This window comes from Mustelus asterias, unplaced genomic scaffold (assembly GCF_964213995.1).
Source record: "Mustelus asterias unplaced genomic scaffold, sMusAst1.hap1.1 HAP1_SCAFFOLD_2256, whole genome shotgun sequence".
NCBI lineage: Eukaryota > Metazoa > Chordata > Chondrichthyes > Carcharhiniformes > Triakidae > Mustelus > Mustelus asterias.
Window position 1 is genome coordinate 15,971 of NW_027592201.1, and position 23,523 is coordinate 39,493.

Consider the following 23,523-nt stretch of genomic DNA (forward strand, 5'->3'; position numbering starts at 1 on the left):
TTTAGTGTGAGATTTGTTAGGTTAATGGGCTATTTACCTTGTGATTACAGTGAGGAGTGTTAAGTGTGAGATTAATTTGACGATAGCAAGGCTGTTTATTGTGATATTTTAGTCAGGATGGTGGGATTCCCGTGACGACACCGAGCTGTTCAGTTCTCTCCCGCGCAGCGGCCAGGGGAGAGGAGGCGGAGTGGATGATGGGATAGAGGAGGAGTCAGGCTAGGGGGCGGGTCTGGAGGAGGCGAAGTGGATGATGGGTGAGGAGGAGTCAGGCTCGGGGGGCGGGTCTGGAGGACCTTCTCCCACCCGCCTCCACCCTCCCGGAAGCTTGAATCAAAAATATATTCAGAATAAAAATAGAAAATCATGCCTATATGCAAATTATATATTCACAAAAATAAAATATATAATCTACATATCTATCCAACCATTAGATAGTTAGTGAGGGGATTATGGGAAAGTGGAGGAATGCCAGCGAGCGGGACTGGAGAACTCAGCTCAGGCCCCGCCCCTTTCCTCTCGACCTGTCTTCAAGCCGCCAAAATTTAAATGTGTCTTCAGAATAAAATTAGGAAATCATGTTGTGTTTACAAATTGCACACGGGGAAGAAATTAAATGTTACTAATTCGTATGATATCTCAAATGGTAAAACATTACTCAAGGGAAGAGGATGGTGGGGAAGGAGGAAGAGTGAGGACAGGGCGCGGGGCTGGAGGACCTACTACTGGCCTCGCCCTCTCTCTCACTCAATGTTAATCCCGACCTCCCCCCAATCAGATCCATTGGAAAATGATATCTGTACATAAATCATATACTTGGAATAATAAAATATTATGTATGTAGATGTATAAGATACATCTCAATAAAGATTTCTCAGGGGTTTTTTTTTGTTTTTATTCCAATTCAATCAAATCAAGTCCAATTCAGAGCCTCAACAAGTTGAGATATTCCCGATCCAAGCTGACAAGACAGGATCTCACCTCCTGTCTTGGGCTTGATCTGCATGATCCAAGCTGATTGGAGTAGACATAGCTCCTCCTCCAAGGCTTGATCTCATTTGCATCTTAGCCAAAAGGCTGAGATGCCGCTTTTAAAAATTGCTTCAAATGAAGTTAAAATGTAACCTAATGACTTCAACCAAGCCCAGCATGTCGATACTACACTTGATCTTAGCCAAAAGGTCGAGAAGCAATAAAATATTGTGTGTGTAGATGTATAAGATACATCTCAATAAAGATTTCTCAGGGGTAAACAGGCGGAATGACAAAAGGGCGGGACTGGAGGATCGAATCCTGACCACGACCTTTTCCTCTCACTCAACCCCTACAAGGCTGGAATAAAAATGATAAATTTCGAAAAAGAATTTGAAACTGATTTATAGATATATATAAGTATAGCCAAAATTAGGAAAATAATTTGGCACATATATTATGTATATGAGGATGAAATAAAATCAGACAAATAGTTTCGACGAGGGGAATGATGGGAGGCGTGAGGTCAGAGGAGGAGCCGGAGGACCAGAGAATGACCCCGCCCCCTTCCTCTCCCTCCAGATCATATAGAAATCATTTCGGAAACAATTAGAAAATCACACGTTTATTTACAAAGCATATGTTTTGGAAAAACAAAATGTGAAATGTGTGTTACATAGATCAAAGAGTGGACATCATATAGAATAAAAGAGGGGACGAGGAATGATGGGAAAGGGGAGGATTGAAGCAAGGGGGCGGGGCTGGGGAATGAGCCTTGACCACGCCCCCTTCTGTACCTCCCACAATCAAAACCTCTCCCACTTTTCGAGTAAAACCACAAACATTCACACCCATTATATAAAAATAACACATTTAGAAACAAAGATCAATAATAAATAATAGCCTTGTGTAAAATAATAAACATTTACTTGGGTCCCTTCATTTTTTGTACTGGCCTTGGCAGAGCCGGATGTGACGCCATCGCCCAGGGCAACCGCTTAAAAACATATTTTTGAAAACATTTACATGTTGACCGCCTCCCGTCAGATGACATTTATTTTAAATTCTACGGCGGGTCAGGGGAGTCATTGGATTTTATTTTTGGTCGGAGGATTTTGTTGTTTTCCGCCTCGAGGACAGTCCGTTAAAAGAACCGGAAGTGCCGCGCGCTTGGCGCCTCTCAAATTTAAATAAAAACGGTTACTCTGTCGGAATAATTATTGTTTTTTTAAGAAAAGATTGAGCTTTGACTACACGGAAATATCGAAGAGGAGGGAATTGCGGGGAGTTAATAAATTAAATGATTTTAAAACTAAAATAAGATTCGAGCCCCGCCTCCTCGGGGCGCTGATTGGTTCGGCCGTTCGACGGTGATTGGTTCAAACCCGCTGTCAATCACAAGCCCCTCCCATTCGCGGACCAAATTCAAAATCCATCACTGTTCTGTAAAAATGTTTATTGCTCTATTTAAAATTCATCAATTCGTCAAAACCCCGGCGTTGAAAAAGCAGCGAACCAGTCCTATTCTTGAACTGGTGACCGTTTGTTTCAGGGTCGTGACCTCATCCCTGGCCACGCCCTTAGCAACCGTCCTGTCACCATGGTAACGGGCAGCAGCCACACGCCTGGGTCGCAGGTTCCAACCTTGGACCACCTCCGGCTCAGTGGGGGGAAAGAGGCCAAAAATTGCTGACGTGTGACAATCAGCATGGCTGGAGAGGGGCGGAGGAGGCGGCGGGGCAGGATTGCGGGTCGGGAAGCTCGGGAGGGATTGACGTCGTTGGACGCCGGACAAAGCGACGGGCGTTAACGGCAACATTAAGGACCAAAGGAGATGCTAATGGCGGCACAACGGCAAAAGACCACAAGATAAAGGAGCAGAAGGGCGGCACGGTAGCACAGTGGTTAGCACTGCTGCTTCACAGCTCCAGGGACCTGGGTTCGATTCCCGGCTTGGGTCACTGTCTGTGTGGAGTTTGCACATTCTCCCCGTGTCTGCGTGGGTTTCCTCCGGGTGCTCCGGTTTCCTCCCACAGTTCAAAGATGTGCGGGTTAGGTTGATTGGCCGTGCTAAAATTGCCCCTTAGTGTCTTGAGATGGGTAGGTTAGGGGGATTGGCGGGTAAATGTGTGGGGGTAGGGCCTGGGTGGCATTGTGGTCGGTGTAGACTCAATGGGCCGAATGGCCTCTTTCTGCACTGTAGGGTTTCTATGATTTCTAATTAGGCCATTCGACCCATCAAATCTGCTCCGCCATTCGATCATGGCTGATAATTTTCTGAACCCCATGAGGAACATAGGAATTAAGAGCCGAAATAGGCAACTTCAGCCCTTTGAGCCTGCTCCAGCGTTCAATCAGATCATGATTGATCTCTCCCTGGTCTCAAATCCACCTCCTCATCTGTTCCCCGTACCCCCTTTCACTTTTTAAAAAAAGAAATACATCTATCCCCTTCTTGAAACCATTCAATGATTCAGACTCCACCGCGCTCTGGGGCAGCGAGTTCCACAAAACCATCGCTCTCTGTGAGAAGTAGTTCCTCCTTATCTCAGTTTTAAATCTACCGCCTCTCAATCTATACCTGTGACCTCTTGTTTGAGATTTCCCCATAAGAGGAAACATTTGGTCTAGTTACCTCATCAAACCCTTTTAAAATTTTATATACCTCGATCAGATCCCCTCTCATCCTTCTAAATCTCAGCGAGTATAAGCCCAAACTGTTCAATCTCCCCTCATACGTCAGCCCCTTCTCCCCTGGAATCATTCTCCCATCTTTTCCCTATAATCTTTCACCCCCATACCAACCAAGAACCTATCTATCTGTCTTAAATACAGTCGATGACCACTCCAAATACGACAAGCTTTTCATTCCCGGGATCATTCTCGTGAACCTCCTCCGAATCCTCTCCAGGGTCAGCACATCCTTCCTTAGATCTTAGCTAACATGGCGGAATGTGTGTCGTGACATGCTCCTTTGTTGGGGTGGGAGGGGGATGGTTTCACGGGTCGCATCAGGTCAATCATGGAGGGGGATTGTTGGAGTGGACAGTTGGGAGTCCGGGAGTTGTTGAGGTTTACAAGCTCTCTTGTGGCTGTTTTTTGTTTTTCCCAAGTGAACCTCGGGAAGGTTCAAATAGGGAAGACAAATAGTGGTATCGTCGCTAGACTATTCATCCAGAAACTCGGCTAATCGTCTGGAGACCCGGGTTTGAATCCCGCCACGGCAGATGGTGGAATTTGAATTCAATTGAAACTAATATACCTGGAATTAAGAATCTACTGATGACCATGAAATCATTGTCAGAAAAATCCATCAGGTTCACTAGTGTCCTTTAGAGGAGGAAGTCTGCCGTCCTTACCCAGTGTGGCCGACATGTGGTTGACTCTCAACTACCCACTGGCAACTAGGGATGGGTAATAAATGCTGGCCAGCCAGCGACGCCCATGTCCCACGAGTGAATTTAAAGAAAACCCAATGATCTGTCTTATTGTTTGTCAATTTTTCACCGCCATCAACAGCAAATACAGATTCTATGAAGAACAAGTGACAGACAGCCCTGTGGGGGGGCGGGGCTGGCATTGAGCCAAACAAAAGAGAAACAGGGTCGAGATGGAGGTGAAAGGTCACAGTCAACCTTGGTCTTTATTGCCTGACTGTGGTTTTCTTGGGATCTTGTTGTGCAGAACATAGGAATTAGGCACTGGAGGAGATTACAGAGATAGGGAGGGTTGTAGGGGCTGGAGGATGTAACAGAGATAGGGAGGATTGTAAGGACTGGAGGTTATAGAGATAGGGAGGATTGTAGGGGCTGGAGGAGGTTATAGAGATAGGGAGGGAAGTAGGGGCTGGAGGAGGTTACAGAAATGGGGAGGGTTTTAGGGGGCAGAAGGAGGTTACAGAGATAGGGAGGAGTGTAGGGGCTGGAGGAGATTACAGAGATAGGGAAGGGTGTAGGGACTGGAGGAGATTACAGAGATAGGGAGGGTTGTAGGGGGCAGGAGGAGGTTACAGAGATAGGGAGAGTTGTAGGGGGAGGGGTTACAGAGATAGGGAGTGTTGTCGGGGCTGGAGGGGGTTACAGAGATAGGGAGGGTTGTAGGGGCTGGAGGAGGTTATAGAGATAGGGAGGGAAGTAGGGGCTGGAGGAGGTTACAGAAATGGGGAGGGTTTTAGGGGGCAGAAGGAGGTTACAGAGATAGGGAGGAGTGTAGGGGCTGGAGGAGATTACAGAGATAGGGAAGGGTGTAGGGGCTGGAGGAAGTTACAGAGATAAGGAGGGTTGTAGGAGCTGGAGGAGATTACAGAGATAGGGAGGGTTGTAGGGGGCAGGAGGAGGTTACAGAGATAGGGAGAGTTGTAGGGGGAGGGGTTACAGAGATAGGGAGTGTTGTAGGGGCTGGAGGGGGTTACAGAGATAGGGAGGGATATAGGGGCTGGAGGAGGTTACAGAGATAGGATTGTAGGGGCTGGAGGAGGTTACAGAGATAGGGAGGGTTCTTGGGGGCAGGAGGAGGTTACAGAGATAGGGAGAGTTGTAGGGGAGGGGTTACAGAGATAGGGAGTGTTGTAGGGGCTGGAGGGGGTTACAGAGATAGGGAGGGATATAGGGGCTGGAGGAGGTTACAGAGATAGGATTGTAGGGGCTGGAGGAGGTTACAGAGATAGGGAGGGTTGTAGGGGCTGGAGGAGGTTACAGAGATAGGGAGGGTAGTAGGGGCTGGAGGAGGTTACAGAGATAGGGAGGGTAGTAGGGGCTGAAGGAGGTTACAGAGATAGGGAGGGTAGTAGGGGCTGGAGGAGGTTACAGAGATAGGGAGGGTAGTAGGGGCTGGAGGAGGTTACAGAGATAGGGAGGGTAGTAGGGGCTGGAGGAGGTTACAGAGATAGGGAGGGTTGCAGGGGCTGGAGGAGGTTACAGAGATAGGGAAGGGTTGTAGGGACTGGAGGGGGTTACAGAGATAGGGAGGGTTGCAGGGGCTGGAGGAGGTTACAGAGATAGGGAAGGGTTGTAGGGGCTGGAGGAGGTTACAGAGATAGGGAGGGTTGTAGGGGCTGGAGGAGGTTACAGAGATAGGGAGGGTAGTAGGGGCTGGAGGAGGTTACAGAGATAGGATTGTAGGGGCTGGAGGAGGTTACAGAGATAGGGAGGGTTCTTGGGGGCAGGAGGAGGTTACAGAGATAGGGAGAGTTGTAGGGGAGGGGTTACAGAGATAGGGAGTGTTGTAGGGGCTGGAGGGGGTTACAGAGATAGGGAGGGATATAGGGGCTGGAGGAGGTTACAGAGATAGGATTGTAGGGGCTGGAGGAGGTTACAGAGATAGGGAGGGTAGTAGGGGCTGGAGGAGGTTGCAGAGATAGGGAGGGTAGTAGGGGCTGGAGGAGGTTACAGAGATAGGATTGTAGGGGCTGGAGGAGGTTACAGAGATAGGGAGGGTTGTAGGGGCTGGAGGAGGTTACAGAAATAGGGAAGGGTTGTAGGGGCTGGAGGAGGTTACAGAGATAGGGAGGGTGTAGGGACTGGAGGGGGTTACAGAGATAGGGAGGGTTGCAGGGGCTGGAGGAGGTTACAGAGATAGGGAAGGGTTGTAGGGACTGGAGGGGGTTACAGAGATAGGGAGGGTTGCAGGGGCTGGAGGAGGTTACAGAGATAGGGAAGGGTTGTAGGGGCTGGAGGAGGTTACAGAGATAGGGAGGGTTGTAGGGGCTGGAGGAGGTTACAGAGATAGGGAGGGTAGTAGGGGCTGGAGGAGGTTACAGAGATAGGGAGGGTAGTAGGGGCTGAAGGAGGTTACAGAGATAGGGAGGGTAGTAGGGGCTGGAGGAGGTTACAGAGATAGGGAGGGTAGTAGGGGCTGGAGGAGGTTACAGAGATAGGGAGGGTAGTAGGGGCTGGAGGAGGTTACAGAGATAGGGAGGGTTGTAGGGGCTGGAGGAGGTTACAGAGATAGGGAGGGTAGCAGGGGCTGGAGGAGGTTACAGAGATAGGGAGGGTAGTAGGGGCTGGAGGAGGTTACAGAGATAGGGAGGGTTGTAGGGGCTGGAGGAGGTTACAGAGATAGGGAGGGTTGTAGGGGCTGGAGGAGGTTACAGAGATAGGGAGGGTTGTAGGGGCTGGAGGAGGTTACAGAGATAGGGAGGGTAGTAGGGGCTGGAGGAGGTGACAGAGATAGGGAGGGTAGTAGGGGCTGGAGGAGGTGACAGAGATAGGGAGGGTTGTAGGGGCTGGAGGAGGTTACAGAGATAGGGAGGGTTGTAGGGGCTGGAGGAGGTTACAGAGATAGGGAGGGTTGTAGGGGCTGGAGGAGGTTACAGAGATAGGGAGGGTAGTAGGGGCTGGAGGAGATAACAGAGATAGGGAGGGGTGTAGGGGCTGGAGGAGGTGACAGAGATAGGGAGGGTTGTAGGGGGCAGGAGGAGGTTACAGAGATAGGGAGAGTTGTAGGGGGAGGGGTTACAGAGATAGGGAGTGTTGTCGGGGCTGGAGGGGGTTACAGAGATAGGGAGGGTTGTAGGGGCTGGAGGAGGTTATAGAGATAGGGAGGGAAGTAGGGGCTGGAGGAGGTTACAGAAATGGGGAGGGTTTTAGGGGGCAGAAGGAGGTTACAGAGATAGGGAGGAGTGTAGGGGCTGGAGGAGATTACAGAGATAGGGAAGGGTGTAGGGGCTGGAGGAAGTTACAGAGATAAGGAGGGTTGTAGGAGCTGGAGGAGATTACAGAGATAGGGAGGGTTGTAGGGGGCAGGAGGAGGTTACAGAGATAGGGAGAGTTGTAGGGGGAGGGGTTACAGAGATAGGGAGTGTTGTAGGGGCTGGAGGGGGTTACAGAGATAGGGAGGGATATAGGGGCTGGAGGAGGTTACAGAGATAGGATTGTAGGGGCTGGAGGAGGTTACAGAGATAGGGAGGGTTCTTGGGGGCAGGAGGAGGTTACAGAGATAGGGAGAGTTGTAGGGGAGGGGTTACAGAGATAGGGAGTGTTGTAGGGGCTGGAGGGGGTTACAGAGATAGGGAGGGATATAGGGGCTGGAGGAGGTTACAGAGATAGGATTGTAGGGGCTGGAGGAGGTTACAGAGATAGGGAGGGTAGTAGGGGCTGGAGGAGGTTGCAGAGATAGGGAGGGTAGTAGGGGCTGGAGGAGGTTACAGAGATAGGATTGTAGGGGCTGGAGGAGGTTACAGAGATAGGGAGGGTTGTAGGGGCTGGAGGAGGTTACAGAAATAGGGAAGGGTTGTAGGGGCTGGAGGAGGTTACAGAGATAGGGAGGGTGTAGGGACTGGAGGGGGTTACAGAGATAGGGAGGGTTGCAGGGGCTGGAGGAGGTTACAGAGATAGGGAAGGGTTGTAGGGACTGGAGGGGGTTACAGAGATAGGGAGGGTTGCAGGGGCTGGAGGAGGTTACAGAGATAGGGAAGGGTTGTAGGGGCTGGAGGAGGTTACAGAGATAGGGAGGGTTGTAGGGGCTGGAGGAGGTTACAGAGATAGGGAGGGTAGTAGGGGCTGGAGGAGGTTACAGAGATAGGGAGGGTAGTAGGGGCTGAAGGAGGTTACAGAGATAGGGAGGGTAGTAGGGGCTGGAGGAGGTTACAGAGATAGGGAGGGTAGTAGGGGCTGGAGGAGGTTACAGAGATAGGGAGGGTAGTAGGGGCTGGAGGAGGTTACAGAGATAGGGAGGGTTGTAGGGGCTGGAGGAGGTTACAGAGATAGGGAGGGTAGCAGGGGCTGGAGGAGGTTACAGAGATAGGGAGGGTAGTAGGGGCTGGAGGAGGTTACAGAGATAGGGAGGGTTGTAGGGGCTGGAGGAGGTTACAGAGATAGGGAGGGTAACAGGGGCTGGAGGAGGTTACAGAGATAGGGAGGGTTGTAGGGGCTGGAGGAGGTTACAGAGATAGGGAGGGTAGTAGGGGCTGGAGGAGGTGACAGAGATAGGGAGGGTAGTAGGGGCTGGAGGAGGTGACAGAGATAGGGAGGGTTGTAGGGGCTGGAGGAGGTTACAGAGATAGGGAGGGTTGTAGGGGCTGGAGGAGGTTACAGAGATAGGGAGGGTTGTAGGGGCTGGAGGAGGTTACAGAGATAGGGAGGGTAGTAGGGGCTGGAGGAGGTAACAGAGATAGGGAGGGGTGTAGGGGCTGGAGGAGGTGACAGAGATAGGGAGGGTTGTAGGGGGCAGGAGGAGGTTACAGAGATAGGGAGAGTTGTAGGGGGAGGGGTTACAGAGATAGGGAGTGTTGTCGGGGCTGGAGGGGGTTACAGAGATAGGGAGGGTTGTAGGGGCTGAAGGAGGTTACAGAGATAGGGAGGGTAGTAGGGGCTGGAGGAGGTTACAGAGATAGGGAGGGTAGTAGGGGCTGGAGGAGGTTACAGAGATAGGGAGGGTAGTAGGGGCTGGAGGAGGTTACAGAGATAGGGAGGGTTGTAGGGGCTGGAGGAGGTTACAGAGATAGGGAGGGTAGCAGGGGCTGGAGGAGGTTACAGAGATAGGGAGGGTAGTAGGGGCTGGAGGAGGTTACAGAGATAGGGAGGGTTGTAGGGGCTGGAGGAGGTTACAGAGATAGGGAGGGTTGTAGGGGCTGGAGGAGGTTACAGAGATAGGGAGGGTTGTAGGGGCTGGAGGAGGTTACAGAGATAGGGAGGGTAGTAGGGGCTGGAGGAGGTGACAGAGATAGGGAGGGTAGTAGGGGCTGGAGGAGGTGACAGAGATAGGGAGGGTTGTAGGGGCTGGAGGAGGTTACAGAGATAGGGAGGGTTGTAGGGGCTGGAGGAGGTTACAGAGATAGGGAGGGTTGTAGGGGCTGGAGGAGGTTACAGAGATAGGGAGGGAAGTAGGGGCTGGAGGAGGTTACAGAAATGGGGAGGGTTTTAGGGGGCAGAAGGAGGTTACAGAGATAGGGAGGAGTGTAGGGGCTGGAGGAGATTACAGAGATAGGGAAGGGTGTAGGGGCTGGAGGAAGTTACAGAGATAAGGAGGGTTGTAGGAGCTGGAGGAGATTACAGAGATAGGGAGGGTTGTAGGGGGCAGGAGGAGGTTACAGAGATAGGGAGAGTTGTAGGGGGAGGGGTTACAGAGATAGGGAGTGTTGTAGGGGCTGGAGGGGGTTACAGAGATAGGGAGGGATATAGGGGCTGGAGGAGGTTACAGAGATAGGATTGTAGGGGCTGGAGGAGGTTACAGAGATAGGGAGGGTTCTTGGGGGCAGGAGGAGGTTACAGAGATAGGGAGAGTTGTAGGGGAGGGGTTACAGAGATAGGGAGTGTTGTAGGGGCTGGAGGGGGTTACAGAGATAGGGAGGGATATAGGGGCTGGAGGAGGTTACAGAGATAGGATTGTAGGGGCTGGAGGAGGTTACAGAGATAGGGAGGGTAGTAGGGGCTGGAGGAGGTTGCAGAGATAGGGAGGGTAGTAGGGGCTGGAGGAGGTTACAGAGATAGGATTGTAGGGGCTGGAGGAGGTTACAGAGATAGGGAGGGTTGTAGGGGCTGGAGCAGGTTACAGAAATAGGGAAGGGTTGTAGGGGCTGGAGGAGGTTACAGAGATAGGGAGGGTGTAGGGACTGGAGGGGGTTACAGAGATAGGGAGGGTTGCAGGGGCTGGAGGAGGTTACAGAGATAGGGAAGGGTTGTAGGGACTGGAGGGGGTTACAGAGATAGGGAGGGTTGCAGGGGCTGGAGGAGGTTACAGAGATAGGGAAGGGTTGTAGGGGCTGGAGGAGGTTACAGAGATAGGGAGGGTTGTAGGGGCTGGAGGAGGTTACAGAGATAGGGAGGGTAGTAGGGGCTGGAGGAGGTTACAGAGATAGGGAGGGTAGTAGGGGCTGAAGGAGGTTACAGAGATAGGGAGGGTAGTAGGGGCTGGAGGAGGTTACAGAGATAGGGAGGGTAGTAGGGGCTGGAGGAGGTTACAGAGATAGGGAGGGTAGTAGGGGCTGGAGGAGGTTACAGAGATAGGGAGGGTTGTAGGGGCTGGAGGAGGTTACAGAGATAGGGAGGGTAGCAGGGGCTGGAGGAGGTTACAGAGATAGGGAGGGTAGTAGGGGCTGGAGGAGGTTACAGAGATAGGGAGGGTTGTAGGGGCTGGAGGAGGTTACAGAGATAGGGAGGGTAACAGGGGCTGGAGGAGGTTACAGAGATAGGGAGGGTTGTAGGGGCTGGAGGAGGTTACAGAGATAGGGAGGGTAGTAGGGGCTGGAGGAGGTGACAGAGATAGGGAGGGTAGTAGGGGCTGGAGGAGGTGACAGAGATAGGGAGGGTTGTAGGGGCTGGAGGAGGTTACAGAGATAGGGAGGGTTGTAGGGGCTGGAGGAGGTTACAGAGATAGGGAGGGTTGTAGGGGCTGGAGGAGGTTACAGAGATAGGGAGGGTAGTAGGGGCTGGAGGAGGTAACAGAGATAGGGAGGGGTGTAGGGGCTGGAGGAGGTGACAGAGATAGGGAGGGTTGTAGGGGCTGGAGGAGGTTACAGAGATAGGGAGGGTAGCAGGGGCTGGAGGAGGTTACAGAGATAGGGAGGGTAGTAGGGGCTGGAGGAGGTTACAGAGATAGGGAGGGTTGTAGGGGCTGGAGGAGGTTACAGAGATAGGGAGGGTTGTAGGGGCTGAAGGAGGTTACAGAGATAGGGAGGGTTGTAGGGGCTGAAGGAGGTTACAGAGATAGGGAGGGTTGTAGGGGCTGGAGGAGGTTACAGAGATAGGGAGGGTTGTAGGGGCTGGAGGAGGTTACAGAGATAGGGAGGGTAGTAGGGGCTGGAGGAGGTAACAGAGATAGGGAGGGGTGTAGGGGCTGGAGGAGGTGACAGAGATAGGGAGGGTTGTAGGGGCTGGAGGAGGTTACAGAGATAGGGAGGGTAGCAGGGGCTGGAGGAGGTTACAGAGATAGAGAGGGTAGTAGGGGCTGGAGGAGGTTACAGAGATAGGGAGGATTGTAGGGGCTGGAGGAGGTTACAGAGATAGAGAGGGTCGTAGGGGCTGGAGGAGGTTACAGAGATAGGGAGGATTGTAGGGGCTGGAGGAGGTTACAGAGATAGGGAGGGTAGTAGGGGCTGGAGGAGGTAACAGAGATAGGGAGTGTTGTAGGGGCTGGAGGAGGTTACAGAGATAGGGAGGGTTGTAGGGGCTGGAGGAGGTAACAGAGATAGGGAGGGTTGTAGGGGCTGGAGGAGCTAACAGAGATAGGGAGGGTTGTAGGGCTGGAGGAGGTTACAGAGATAGGGAGGGTAGTAGGGGCTGGAGGAGGTTACAGAGATAGGGAAGGGTGTAGGGGCTGGAGGAGGTTACAGAAATAGGGAGGGTTGTACGGGCTGGAGGAGGTTACAGAGATAGGGAGGGTAGTAGGGGCTGGAGGAGGTAACAGAGATAGGGAGGGTAGTAGGGGCTGGAGGAGGTAACAGAGATAGGGAGGGTTGTAGGGGCTGGAGGAGGTAACAGAGATAGGGAGTGTTGTAGGGGCTGGAGGAGGTTACAGAGATAGGGAGGGTTGTAGGGGCTGGAGGAGGTAACAGAGATAGGGAGTGTTGTAGGGGCTGGAGGAGGTTACAGAGATAGGGAGGGTTGTAGGGGCTGGAGGAGGTAACAGAGATAGGGAGGGTTGTAGGGGCTGGAGGAGGTAACAGAGATAGGGAGGGTTGTAGGGGCTGGAGGAGGTTACAGAGATAGGGAGGGTAACAGGGGCTGGAGGAGGTTACAGAGATAGGGAGGGTTGTAGGGGCTGGAGGAGGTTACAGAGATAGGGAGGGTAGTAGGGGCTGGAGGAGGTGACAGAGATAGGGAGGGTAGTAGGGGCTGGAGGAGGTGACAGAGATAGGGAGGGTTGTAGGGGCTGGAGGAGGTTACAGAGATAGGGAGCGTTGTAGGGGCTGGAGGAGGTTACAGAGATAGGGAGGGTTGTAGGGGCTGGAGGAGGTTACAGAGATAGGGAGGGTAGTAGGGGCTGGAGGAGGTAACAGAGATAGGGAGGGGTGTAGGGGCTGGAGGAGGTGACAGAGATAGGGAGGGTTGTAGGGGCTGGAGGAGGTTACAGAGATAGGGAGGGTAGCAGGGGCTGGAGGAGGTTACAGAGATAGGGAGGGTAGTAGGGGCTGGAGGAGGTTACAGAGATAGGGAGGGTTGTAGGGGCTGGAGGAGGTTACAGAGATAGGGAGGGTTGTAGGGGCTGAAGGAGGTTACAGAGATAGGGAGGGTTGTAGGGGCTGAAGGAGGTTACAGAGATAGGGAGGGTTGTAGGGGCTGGAGGAGGTTACAGAGATAGGGAGGGTTGTAGGGGCTGGAGGAGGTTACAGAGATAGGGAGGGTAGTAGGGGCTGGAGGAGGTAACAGAGATAGGGAGGGGTGTAGGGGCTGGAGGAGGTGACAGAGATAGGGAGGGTTGTAGGGGCTGGAGGAGGTTACAGAGATAGGGAGGGTAGCAGGGGCTGGAGGAGGTTACAGAGATAGAGAGGGTAGTAGGGGCTGGAGGAGGTTACAGAGATAGGGAGGATTGTAGGGGCTGGAGGAGGTTACAGAGATAGAGAGGGTCGTAGGGGCTGGAGGAGGTTACAGAGATAGGGAGGATTGTAGGGGCTGGAGGAGGTTACAGAGATAGGGAGGGTAGTAGGGGCTGGAGGAGGTAACAGAGATAGGGAGTGTTGTAGGGGCTGGAGGAGGTTACAGAGATAGGGAGGGTTGTAGGGGCTGGAGGAGGTAACAGAGATAGGGAGGGTTGTAGGGGCTGGAGGAGGTAACAGAGATAGGGAGGGTTGTAGGGCTGGAGGAGGTTACAGAGATAGGGAGGGTAGTAGGGGCTGGAGGAGGTTACAGAGATAGGGAAGGGTGTAGGGGCTGGAGGAGGTTACAGAAATAGGGAGGGTTGTACGGGCTGGAGGAGGTTACAGAGATAGGGAGGGTAGTAGGGGCTGGAGGAGGTAACAGAGATAGGGAGGGTAGTAGGGGCTGGAGGAGGTAACAGAGATAGGGAGGGTTGTAGGGGCTGGAGGAGGTAACAGAGATAGGGAGTGTTGTAGGGGCTGGAGGAGGTTACAGAGATAGGGAGGGTTGTAGGGGCTGGAGGAGGTAACAGAGATAGGGAGTGTTGTAGGGGCTGGAGGAGGTTACAGAGATAGGGAGGGTTGTAGGGGCTGGAGGAGGTAACAGAGATAGGGAGGGTTGTAGGGGCTGGAGGAGGTAACAGAGATAGGGAGGGTTGTAGGGGCTGGAGGAGGTAACAGAGATAGGGAGGGTTGTACGGGCTGGAGGAGGTTACAGAGATAGGGAGGGTTGTAGGGGCTGGAGGAGGTTACAGAAATAGGGAGGGTTGTACGGGCTGGAGGAGGTTACAGAGATAGGGAGGGTTGTAGGGGCTGGAGGAGGTTACAGAGATAGGGAGGGTTGTACGGGCTGGAGGAGGTTACAGAGATAGGGAGGGTTGTAGGGGCTGGAGGAGGTTACAGAGATAGGGAGGGTTGTACGGGCTGGACATTAGAGATAAGGAGATCAGTGCTGAGATCAGCGCATGCGCAATGGCCCCGCACTGACAGCCACCTGATTGCTGGCCGGTTCTCCGCCCCCACTCCCCGATTGCTGACTCCCCCTTTCCTGGGCCCAGCCCGACCCCCCCCCCCCCCCAGCGTGCCCTGATCTACAGCAACACCCACATATATCCCCCCCCCCCCCCCCCGATTACTGGCCTCCTTCCACCCCTACCCATCACCTCCTAGGGTCTGCCCCAATAGGTTCTGTTCCCTGGCACTGTCCTATGGCGATGGGCAGTGCCAAAGTGTCCCCTGGGTATTGGCACTTTGTCCCTTGGGCAGTGCCAGGAGCACAAGCTGGCACTGCCAGGGTGCCAATGTCCAAAGGGCCACCTTCCTGCCGCTTGACCCTCTGGGGTTACCCCCCCCCTCCCCCACCACCTTCACTCCAGCGGGGTCAGGCCGCTGGTTCCCCGTTAGTGGGGAGCTACCGTAATCCTCACTGGAGTGAAACTCTCTGGCGTGTGGGGGGAGGTGTGTGGTGATGATTAGTGGGTCTGGAGACTTCAGCCCCGGGCCCACCAATCTCATTTAAATTACATTTGAATGACCATTTTAATGGTCTCTGCACCTCCCGCCGATTTCCAACATGGAACAGACACCGCCGGAAATCCGGCGCTGGGAGGCGCTAGCAGGCCATGAAAACACTTAGTGCAGCAGCAGCGGAGAATTGCACTCACTCTCTCTCGCACACTCACTCAAGCAAAGTCTGAAACGGGAGAATCGGTTAAAGAAAGTCCTGCAATGTTGGTCTGAAGAATCGGATTATCTCCTCCGGGACTACTTAGCGTCTTTGAATGGTCAGTATTTAAAAACTCTGCGGCCTTACTTCATTAGTAAGTGTGTAGAAACTGTGTGCCAAAGAAGCAAATCCACGTGTTTCCCAACTGGAAACCATGGATGAACAGGGATATCCACTGTTTGCTGAAGTCCAGGTCTGAGGCATTCAAGTCAGGCGACTTGAAAGCCGGGTATGATCTCAGGAGATCCATCAAAGATGCCCAAAGACAGTACCGGACCAAGCTAGAGTCCCAGGCTAGCCACAGGGACCCCCGCCGACTATGGCAAGATCTGCAAGGCATAACAGGCTACAAGATGAATGGCATCGTGTAAAATCGCCGGCTCCAACTCACCCCTCCCTGATGAATTCAATGCATGCTACGCCCGTTTTGAGCAAGAGGTTAGTGAGACCCTGGGTGAACCTAGATCTGAGCTCACCATTGTAGATATCAGAGCAGCTTTCTCTAAGGTCAACCCACAGAAAGCGACTGGCCTGGATGGGGACCCGGACGAGCACTCAAATCCTGCACTCACCAGCTGGCGGGAGTATTCGCAGACATCTTCAACCTCTCTTTATAACAATCGGAGGTCCCTATCTGCTCCAAGAAGACAACCATCATCCTGGTACCAAAAACCAAGCAGCGTGCCTTAATGACTATCAGCCGGTGGCTGACATCCATCATTATGAAGTGCTTCGAAAGGTTAGTCATGGCACAAATCAATTCCGGCCTCCCGGACTACCTGGATCCACTACAGTTCTCCTACCGCCGCAACAGGTCCACAGCAGACACCATCTCCCTGGCCCTACACTCAATCCTGGAACATCCAGATAACAAGCTCACCCATGTCAGACTCCTATTTATTGACTACAGCTCAGCTTTCAACATTATTCCTCCAAAATTCATCTTCAAACTCCGTGTCCTGGGGCTCGGCTCCTCCCTCTGTGACTGGATCCTGAACTTCCTAATCCACAGACTGCAATCAGTAAGGATAGGCAATAACACCTCCTCCACGATCATCCTCAACACCGGTGCCCCACAAGGCTGTGTTCTCAGCTCCCTACTATACTCCTTGTACACCTCTGACTGTGGCCAAATTCCCCTCCAACTCGATTTTCAAGTTTACTGATGACACCACAGTAGTGGGTCGGATCTCAAACAATGACGAGACAGAGAACAGGAATGAGATAGAGAATCTGGTGAACTGGTGCGGCAACAATAATCTTTCCCTCAATGTCAATAAAACAAAGGAGATAGTCATCGACTTCAGGAAGCATAGTGGAGAACATGACCCTGTCTACATCAATGGGGACGAAGTAGAAATGGTCGAGAGCTTCAAGTTTCTAGATGTCCAGATCACCAACAACCTGCCCTGGTTTCCCCATGCCAATGCTATAGTTAAGAAAGCCCCACCAACACCTCTACTTTCTCAGAAGACTAAGGAAATTTGGCATGTCAGCTACGACTCTCACCAATTTTTACAAATATACATAGAAAGCATTCTTTCTGGTTGTATCACAGCTTGGTATGGCTCCTGCTCTGCCCAAGACCGCAAGGAACTACAAAAGGTCGTGAATGTAGCCCAATCCATCACGCAAACCAGCCTCCCATCCATTGACTCTATCTACACTTCCCACTACCTCGGAAAAGCAACCAGCATAATCAAGGACCCACGCATCCCGGATATTCTCTCTTCCGCTTTCTTCCATCGGGAAAAAGATACAAAAGCCTGAGGTCACATACCAATCGACTCAAGAACAGCTTCTTCCCTGTTGCCATCAGACTTTTGAATGGACCTACCTCGCACTAAGTTGATCTTTCTCTACACCCTAGCTATGACTGTAACACTACATTCTGCACTCTCTCCTTTCCTTCTCTATGAATGGTATGCTTTGTCTGTATAGCGCGCAAGAAACAATACTTTTCACTGTATACTAATAAATGTGATAATAATAAATCAAATCAAACACACTCTCACAGGAGTTTGGCAGGGTGGTTAGCATTGCTGCCTCACAGCGCCAGGGACCCAGACTCAATTCCAGCCTCGGGTCACTGTCTGTGTGGGGTCTGCACGCTCTCCCCATGTCTGCCTGGGTTTCCTCCGGGTGCTCCAGTTTTGTCCCAGTCTGAAAGATGTGCGGGTTAGATTGGTTGGCTATGCTAAATTGCCCCTAGTGTCAGGGGGATTAGCAGAGTTATGTGTGGGGTTACAGGAATAGGGTGATATTGTTGTCGGTGCAGACTCGATGGGCCGAATGGCCTCTTTCTGCACTGTAGGGATTCTATGATTCCATAAACACACATACAAGTGGAAACATCTTCTCTACGTTGTCCCTGTCGAAACCCCCTTCACTATTTTAAAGACTTCCATTAGTCTTCCCCCACCCTTCTAAAGTTAAAGTTTATTTATTAGTCACAAGTAGGCTTACATTAACACTGCAATGAAGCTACTGTGAAAATCCCTAGTTGCCACACCTGTTCGGGTACACTGAGGGAGAATTTAGCACGGCCAATGTACCTAACCAGCGTGTCATTGGAGCGTGGGAGGAAACCCACGCAGACACGGGGACGTGAAACTCCGCACAGTGACCCAAGCTGGGAATCGAACCGGGTCCCCGACGCTGTGAGGCAGCAGTGCTAACCACTGTGCCACCTTATCTTAGTAAGAAGTCCCACAACACCAGGTTAAAGTCCAACAGGTTTATTTGGCAGCACAAGCTTTCAGAGTCTCAAGCTCCTTCCTCAGGTGAGTGGGGACTTGTGTTCACAAACAGGACATATAAAGACACAAACTCAATTTACAAGATAATTATTTGGTTTATTTGCTAGCACGAGCTCTGGGAGCGCTGCTGAGTGGAGGTAGGTTCACAAACAGGGCATATATAGACATAGACTCATATACAGGGCACTTTAAAGACTTGATTACCTGTAAAGACTCGCATTCCAACCATGATCTTGCAATTCTGGTCACCCTATTATAGAAAGGATATTCTTAAACTAGAAAGAGTGCAGAAAAGATTTACTAGGATGTTACTGGGACTTGATGGTTTGAGTTATAAGGAGAGGCTGGATAGACTGGGACTTTTTTCTCTGGAGCGTAGGAGGCTTAGGGGTGATTGTATAGAGGTCTATAAAATAATGAGGGGCATCGATCAGCTAGATAGTCAATATCTTTTCCCAAAGGTAGGGGAGACTAAAACTAGAGGGCATAGGTTTAATGTGAGAGGGGAGATACAAAAGGGTCCAGAGGGGCACTTTTTTCCACATAAGAGGGTGGTGAGTGTCTGGAACAAGTTGCCGGAGGCAGTAGTAGAGGTGGGTTCAATTTTGTCTTTTAAAAAGCGTTTAGACAGTTACAGGACCATAAAACATAGGAGCAGAATTATGCCACTCGAGTCCCTCCGCCACTCATTCACGGCTGATATTTTTCTTATCCCCATAACCCCTGATTAATGAAGAACCTATCTTTCTTAAAGACACTCAATGAGCTGGCCTTAACAGCCTTCTGCGGCAAAGAGTTCCACAGATTCACCACTCCCCGGCTGAAGAAATTCCTGCTCATGGGTACGATGGGTATAGAGGGATATGGGCCAAACGCAGGCAATTAGCTTCGGGGTTTTAAAAAGGGGGGCGGCATGGACAAGTTGGGCCGAAGGGCCTGTTTCCATGCTGTGAGCCTCTACACATGCCGCGTTTGTGAAGCCAACTCTCCAAGTCAGCTGGTGAAGGGGCAGCGCAGGAAGTTAGACGATGCCAAACAAACCTGTTGAAGCTGCTCCTGGGCCTGGCGAAACGCGCCACTTACCGGTCCAGGCAGCGGGCGATCGAGGGGGCCGTCCATCCTGACAGTCTGCCCCTCTACCGCGGCTATCTTCAAGGCCAGGTGTCCCTGGAGAGGGAGCATGCGGTGTCCACGGGCACGGTTGACGCCTGGTGGGCACCGCAGGGGGTTGGGGTTGCGTTATCGACCCGAATAATCACATTTGATGTTTTTAAGTTTCCTTTGATATTTGTTCGGGCTGTTTCCCCCCCCTCTCCTTGTGGGGAGCGGCCCCCCTTTCACTTTGTCCTGACTTGAGTTTGTTTATGTGGTTTGACCTTAAAAAGAGGCCAAACAAACCTGTTGAAGCTGCTCCTGGCGAAACGCGCCACTTAGAGGTCCAGGCAGCGGGCGATCGAGGGGGGCCTTTCTGCTGCGGCTAGGTGTCCCTGGAGAGGGAGCATGCGGTGTCCACGGGCACGGTTGACGCCCGGCGGGCACCACAGGGGGGGGTTGGGGTTGCGTTATCGACCCGAATAATCACATTTGATGTTTTTAAGTTTCCTTTGATATTTGTTCGGGCTGTTTCCCCCCCCCCCTCCTTTTGGGGAGCTGCCCCCTTTCACTTTGTCCTGACTTAACTGGAGTTTGTTTTATTTGGTTTGACCTTAAAAAGAGGCCAAACAGACGTGTTGAAGCTGCTCCTGGCGAAACGCGCCACTTACAGGTCCAGGCAGCGGGCGATCGAGGGGGGCCTGTCTGCCGCGGCTAGGTTCGCGGCCGGGTGTCCCTGGAGAGGGAGCATGCGGTGTCCACGGGCGCGGTTGACGCCCGGCGGGCACCGGAGGGGAGGGGGTTGCGTTATCGACCCGAATAATCACATTATCATTTGATGTTAAGTTTCCTTTGATATTTGTTCGGGCTGTTTCCCCCCCCCCCCCTCCTTGTGGGGAGCGGACCCCCCTTTCACTTTGTCCCGACTTAACTGGAGTTTGTTTTATTTGGTTTGACCTTGAAAAGAGGCCAAACCAGAGGGTGTTGGACTTTAAACCTGGTGTGTGTGTGTGTGTGGCTGGGTATTTAAGGGCGGGTGGACGGTAATTGCAGCTTTAAGAGCAGCGGGAGGCGGGAAGGTCGGGCAGAGCCCGCGGGAGGAATGGGGCTGATGTCGGCGGCCAGGCTGGGGCCCCGGGCCCAGGCTTTCCTGCACGTCCTGCTGCTGCTGGGGGCGTGCGTGGCGGCGCTGGCCACGGGCCTGTTCGACGGGGTGTGCACCGAGCTGGGGTACGGACACTACGCCGAGAGGCCGCGGGCCGGGCTGCCCCGCTGGCTGGCCATGCCCTGCAACTCGCTGGTCAACCTGGGCTACATGGCGGTGGGGGCCTACTGGCTGCGGCGGCCCGCGGAGCGCGGCGAGCCCGAGGCCCGGGCCTGGGCCTACCACCGCGCCGTCTTCGCCTGGATGGCGCTGGCCTACGGGCCGGTGCAGTGGGCCCGGCTGACGGCGCAGAGCCAGCGGAGCGCCGCCCTGGACCAGTGGCTCACGCTGCCCTTCTTCGCCTGGGTGCCGGCGTGGGCGGCGCTGCTGCTCCCCCGGGCCCCCACCCCCGGCCGCCTGGCCCTGGCCTCCCAGGCCGCCTCGGTGGCCAGCTACGGCCTGGCGCTGGCCCACTGCCGCGGCTTCGAGCTGGCGCTGGCCGCCCACGTCCTGCTGGCCGCGCTGGCCGGCCTGGCGGCCCAGGCCCGCCTGGGGGACCCCGCCTCCCGCCTCCTGCTGGCCCAGGCCCTGGCTTCGTGCGCCGGCTTCGTGGGCCTCAAGCTGCTGGAGTGGCCGCTGTCGGCGCGGGGCCTCCTGCCCCAGCCCCTGTCCGGCCACTTCCTGTCCAAGCTCTGTGACATCATGCAGATCCACCTCAGCATCCGCTTCCTGGAGCGCCTGGGCCGCCGGCAGGGGGAGCGCCTGGGCCGCCGGCAGGGGGAGCGCCTGGGCCGCCAGCAGGGGGAGCGCCTGAGCCACCGGCAGGGGGAGCGCCTGAGCCACCGGCAGGGGGAGCGCCTGGGCCGCCAGCAGGGGGAGCGCCTGAGCCAGTGATGGCGGACAACAAGGGGACTGGGGCATCCCCCTCCATCGAGCAAACCACCAGCACCTCGGCCTCCTGGGCCCTCCGTTGGACTCCTTCGGACTCGACGCTGCAAACTTTCCGCTCGGTAATGGAAACCGACCAAGGAGGAGGCCACTCTGCCCCTCCAGCCCGCTGCTGTCCCATTTGATTATATTTCTGATTGTAACCTCGACCCCAGATTGCCCCCTTCCGTGCCCCCGTAACCTTTCACCCCCTCCCCGTAACCTTTCACCCCCTCCCCGTAACCTTTCACCCCCTCCCCGTAACCTTTCACCCCCTCCCCGTAACCTTTCACCCCCTCCCCGTAACCTTTCACCCCCTCCCCGTAACCTTTCACCCCCTCCCCGTAACCTTTCACCCCCTCCCCGTAACCTTTCACCCCCTCCCCGTAACCTTTCACCCCCTCCCCGTAACCTTTCACCCCCTCCCCGTAACCTTTCACCCCCTCCCCGTAACCTTTCACCCCCTCCCCGTAACCTTTCACCCCCCCTAATCTTTCACCCCCCCCCAACCTTTCACCCCCCCCCCCCGTAACCTTTTCACCCCTCCCCGTAACTTTTCACCCCCCCATAACCTTTCAGCCTACCCCCCTCTTTCCCCCCCCCCCCTCCCCCCTGCCCTTGTTAATCCACTATCTCTCCGCTGGATAACAGCAAGTTTCCGCAGACGCTGGAATCTGAAACCAGAAGAGAAAAATGCTGGAAAAAACCCAGCCGGTCGGGCAGCGTCTGTGAGGAGAGGAGAAAGCTGACGTTTCGAGTGCAGACGACCCTTTGTAATCTATCCGCCTCGGCCTTAAAAAGATTCAAAGACTCTGCTTCACTCGCCATTTCACAGAATCATAGAATCCCGACAGTGCAGAAGGAGGCCATTCGGCCCATCGAGTCTGCACCGACCACAATCCCACCCAGGCCCTAACCCCATATCCCCATGTATTTACCCTAGCTAGTCCGCCTGACACTAAGGGGCAATTTAAAGACGCGCTGGTTAGGGTGCATTGGCCGAGCTAAATTCTCCCTCAGTGTGACCCGAACAGGCGCCGGAGTGTGGCGACTCGGGGATTTTCACAGTAACTTCATTGCAGTGTTAATGCAAGCCTACATGTGACACTAATAAATAAACTTTGAATTTAGCATAGCCAATCCCCCTAACCTGCACATTTTTCGGACTGTGGAAGTAAACCGGAGCCCCCGGAGGAAACCCATGCAGACACGGCGGGGAGAGCGTGCAGACTCCACACAGACAGTGACCCAAGGCGGGAATCGAACTCAGGTCCCTGGCGCTGTGAGGCAGCTGTGCTAAACCACTGTGTTACCGAGGAAGAGAGTTCCAGCGACTCAGCACCCACTGAGAGAAAACATTTCTTCTCATCTCCATCTACAATAGGCGACCCCATGATTTTTAAACAGTGACCCCCCCTCCCTCCGCCACCTGACCCCCTCCCCCCCTCCCCCCTCCCCCCTCCCCCCTCCCCCCTCCCCCCTCCCCCCTCCCCCTCCCCCCTCCCCCTCCCCCTCCCCCCTCCCCCCTCCCCCCTCCCCCTCCCCCCTCCCCCTCCCCCTCCCCCTCCCCCTCCCCCTCCAGTTCTAGATTCTCCCACAAGAGAAAACATCCTCTCCACATCCACCCTGTCAATTGCGACCTCCCTCCAAGACCTCTTGAAGGACAGAGACATCCGGGAAGGACAATTTACAGATCAGCCTTTTCGATAGCACACCTGAAAGGATGGAAGATAACCCCCCCTTGAGCGCAGTGGGACCTGCCGGGGTGTCAGCCAGGAGGGCAATAACTACAGACTGTGCCTTAATGGATAAATATTGGGGGGAAAACATACCCCAGTGAGAATCACCACCTGAAGAACTTGATTGAAGGCAATTGAGAGAACTGTATTAGTTTGGTAATTCTGCATTTCACACTTAATGTGCCAGACGTTCCATTGTAACTATATAATCCCTCATTTTTTAATTCATAAGGATATGCATTTGCTCTGTGTGCTAATCGAAATCTTTAAATGAAATTATGTGTTATTTTCTGATGCGATTTGACTGATAACATAAATCTAGACACAAATCGGGGCGGCACGGTGGTTAGCACTGCTGCTTCACAGCTCCAGGGTCCTGGGTTCGATTCCCGGCTCGGGTCACTGTCTGTGTGGAGTTTGCACATTCTCCCCGTGTCTGCGTGGGTTTCCTCCGGGTGCTCCGGTTTCCTCCCACAGTCCAAAGATGTGCGGGTTAGGTTGATTGGCCAGGTTAAAAATTGCCCCTTAGACTCCTGAGATGCGTAGGTTAGAGGGATTAGCGGGTAAAATATGTGGGGGTAGGGCCTGGGTGGGATTGTGGTCGGTGCAGACTCGATGGGCCGAATGGCCTCCTTCTGCACTGTAGGGTTTCT

General features: G+C 53.6%; 1 protein-coding gene and 1 non-coding gene across 3 annotated transcripts; one reads left to right on the plus strand and one right to left on the minus strand.

The window, feature by feature from the left end:
• Positions 1 to 1,002: 1,002 nt before the first annotated feature.
• On the minus strand, positions 1,003 to 1,194 carry LOC144489509 (U2 spliceosomal RNA). The gene has a single exon (XR_013496989.1). It is a non-coding gene; the product is annotated as a U2 spliceosomal RNA (small nuclear RNA).
• A 16,744-nt stretch (positions 1,195 to 17,938) lies between these two features.
• Positions 17,939 to 21,569, plus strand: tmem187 (transmembrane protein 187). 2 transcript variants are annotated; one of them, XM_078207373.1, is made up of 2 exons: positions 17,939 to 20,966; positions 21,015 to 21,569. In XM_078207373.1, exons 1-2 carry the CDS (start codon positions 20,163 to 20,165, stop codon positions 21,096 to 21,098), a joined length of 888 nt encoding a protein of 295 aa, XP_078063499.1. In that variant the 5' UTR covers positions 17,939 to 20,162; the 3' UTR covers positions 21,099 to 21,569. The 2 variants fall into 2 exon arrangements, with proteins under 2 accessions (XP_078063499.1, XP_078063497.1); XM_078207371.1 differs by having other exon boundaries at positions 17,939 to 21,569.
• Positions 21,570 to 23,523: the final 1,954 nt, after the last annotated feature.

What these genes read in the sequence shown, in the direction of transcription:
- tmem187 (XM_078207371.1), top strand. Translation starts at nt 20,163, where the DNA reads ATGGGGCTGATGTCGGCGGCCAGGCTGGGGCCCCGGGCCCAGGCTTTC.